Source organism: Neltuma alba, unplaced genomic scaffold, assembly GCF_004799145.2.
Source record: "Neltuma alba isolate B1F8T4 unplaced genomic scaffold, ASM479914v2 tig00013476_pilon, whole genome shotgun sequence".
Taxonomy (NCBI): domain Eukaryota; kingdom Viridiplantae; phylum Streptophyta; class Magnoliopsida; order Fabales; family Fabaceae; genus Neltuma; species Neltuma alba.
The window spans coordinates 45,840-48,983 of record NW_021637709.1 but is presented as its reverse complement, the minus strand read 5'-3'; the positions used below and the strand labels follow the sequence as shown (position 1 = coordinate 48,983).

The window sequence follows — 3,144 nt, the reverse complement described above, 5'->3', positions numbered from 1 at the left end:
TTTTCATAAATAAATGTTCATCAGCTCTTGACCCAAGTTCATGAATACATAGAGCGCATGCGGAAATAGAGAGAAAATATTGATCAGTTGCAAACTATATGGAGGAGTGAGGGAGAAGCTAAGCAAGAAGACACACCATACGAACATAGACTAACAGTTTGATAATGGGAGGACTTTCATCAAAGCTAAAAATAGAATAAGGATTTAATAAAAATAAAAAAAAATATAAGGACTGACAAATTAATTTTTCCTAATTGGTTTACCAAACTTTTTTAACCCACCTAAATTAATTAAATAACTCTTTCATTGTAGGAGGTGTTTGGTTTTTCCCAAAAGTATTAATGTAAGGCAAGATAAATCCTCTCACATATCGTAAAATCACTTTTAAAATTATGGTTTGGTTTCCACTCAAATACCCCTAAACATAAAAGGAACATTAAAATTTTAAGGCGAAAAAATGTAATAGGTTAATTTTACATGACATCTTATCATTTGGACACAAAAATAAAGTCTTCTATTTCACCAAAAAAAAAAAATAAAGTCTTCTATATAAGACACATTGTATACTGGAGGGACCATTCATCAATATATGCATTAATTCTATCTTCTTGTTTCCCTTCGGCTTCTCATAAAATTAAATTTTAGCATATACTCCCTCTTGCCCATAATATAAGTAATTTTTATAAAAATTTCTTAGTCTATAATATACTCCTTATTATAATTTATAGGATTTTAAAAACAATATTTGACCCTAGATATAAGTCATCAACTAACTCAATAATTGCTATTTTTCAAACTCACTCTTGTTATTAATTACTTTTAGTGTTAATTAATATGGTCATCAAACTCTGTATTTCTCTATCTAGTACATCATTTAAATTGGAAATAAACTTGAAAAAAATTTAATTTAGGACAAATCTAATACTCTAACTGTCATTATTTATTGGTATGTGAGAATTAGCGAGTATTTAGGTAGAAATCAAATCATTATTTTAAAAATAATTTTACAATATACAGAACAAATATATGAGAAAATTTTTATTTCCATTTATATGAAAACACTTTTTAAAAGTGCTTTTTGGGATTTCCAAACACTTTGTAGTGAAAAATACTCTTCTAGTCTTATTTACAGAGAGAAGGTATTTTTTGGTCCTATTTATAAGGTACTGAGAAAATTTTTTTGTATGGATGTACAATTTTACCCCTCATTTATTATTGTGTTGATTTTGTTTATATGAGGTATAATATATATTAAATAGAGATAAAGTTAGAAAGTCATTAAATTTTAAATAAGATTTAATGAAATTTAATGTTTTCCTTGGTCTGTATGAAACATGCTGGAAGTGCTTTATAAATAGGACTATAGAAGTACCCTATAGAAAAGACTAGAAGGAGTAAGCCATTCAAAGAATACTATCTCCCATCCTAAATATAAGAGCTAGTTAACTAATTTGAGTAGATTAAGAAAATAAGTTAGATTAGTTATTTATAATAAATAGGTATTGTTTTTCCTAAAATATCCTTACTAATCAAGTATATTAGTGAGAATTATTATTATTAGAAGGACCACCTTAGTGAAATGAGGTCTTATATTAAGGACCAGAAGTAGTAATTAATTTTTATTTGTCAATTTTGCCTCTGTAATTGATGCTTAAATATGAATTTTTATATTTTTTTCTTCCTTCACAGCCTCATTTAATATTAATAAAGTTGAGACTGATTTAACAAGGAAAAAATAAAAAAACTTAAAAATAGAAAAATTATAAATAGAGACCCATTACAACATTAGTATGAGTTTTTTGTGAACATATCTTTGTAGGCAATTTTTTAATTTTTAGGGTTTGTTTTTGCGATTTTTCCTTTAATAAGTTAACCATCAATTTTTTTTTTTTTTGGGTTTGATGAAAGGGCTAAAGTGAGTTGTGTTGCGAGGATGGGGGATATCAGCTTTGCCTGTACGGGCACGCCACCTGTGTGGGGTATAAATATAATGCTTTGTGCTTTTAATTATTCTTGTCTCCTAAACACTTTAATTTTTAACCTTTATTCAGATTAACGCTATCCCAAACCCCCACCTATATATATATATTTTCAGATCTGAAGCTAAATAAATAAGCACCCGAATTGTGTTTTTGTGTGTGTGTCTTGATCACTTGATTGATAAATTCTTATTATTGACCAAATGGATTCTCCATCTCCACCTGGTCATCAAGACAGTAGCAGTGATGAAGGAGGAATCGAAGTTCTTCGCATGGAGACCAGGAACCTATCACGGTTCATATCGCGGCGTGATTGGCACAATGCAGTTGAATTATGCAAGCGTAATCCGAGGCTCCTGAGCCAAGGGATGGGGACCTGGAAGGACACCGCCTTGCACGTGGCCATCAACGAGAACAGAGTTGACGTCGTGGAGAAGTTGATCGTTATAATCGAGAGTACGAGAACAAAGCAGGCTCTGATAGCACGAAATAACAAGGGGGAAACCCCTCTGCATTGCGCGGCCGCGAGAGGGTCCGTGCAAATGTGCGAGCTGATCCTCCGTGCAGGAGACAACATGGGTGAGGATCTGCTAGGTATTCCCAACAAGTGGGATGAGAACCCGATCTTCGTCGCGGTTGTCCATAACCGTAAACCAGCCTTCATCTACCTCTACGATGCTGCATGTGAAAAGCCAGAAGACTACTTGGTTATTCATAGAGGTACTGATGGAGATGCTGATAGAGATGCTGATGCTGACGCCGATAGAGATACTGTGCTTCACTCGGCCATTAGGAGAGGGCACGTAGGTGAGCGTCACTATCCTTTCACGTCTCTGTTTTCTTTTCCTTAAAAAATAGTGAGATTGAACCTGCGACCTCCAAATAAGCCTTGAGGCCATTAATGCTATTTTATATTCACCAGTTATATTTAGTGGCTGCTGTGACTATATGTATGTGTTGATTATTTTATATAGATTTGGCATTCCACATCATCAAAAGGTGCCCAGAGCTTTCGGACGACTTCAATGCGAAGGGAGTGAGTCCTCTTGAGCTGCTGGCCAGAACACCTTCCCTGTTTAGAAGTAGCTACAACCTTTCCTGGTGGAAACATATCATATACTTCTGTAAGTATGTGGGTGTGTGTGTGTATCAATATTACTCACGC

At 33.5% G+C, this 3,144-nt stretch overlaps 1 protein-coding gene across 1 annotated transcript; it reads left to right on the top strand.

The window, feature by feature from the left end:
- The first annotated feature begins 2,182 nt into the window (after window positions 1–2,182).
- Window positions 2,183–2,830, top strand: LOC114737644 (uncharacterized). The gene has a single exon (XM_028925590.1). The coding sequence runs from the start codon at window positions 2,183–2,185 to the stop codon at window positions 2,828–2,830; it is 648 nt and encodes a 215-aa protein (XP_028781423.1).
- Window positions 2,831–3,144: the final 314 nt, after the last annotated feature.

What these genes read in the sequence shown, in the direction of transcription:
- LOC114737644 (XM_028925590.1), top strand. Translation starts at nt 2,183, where the DNA reads ATGGATTCTCCATCTCCACCTGGTCATCAAGACAGTAGCAGTGATGAA.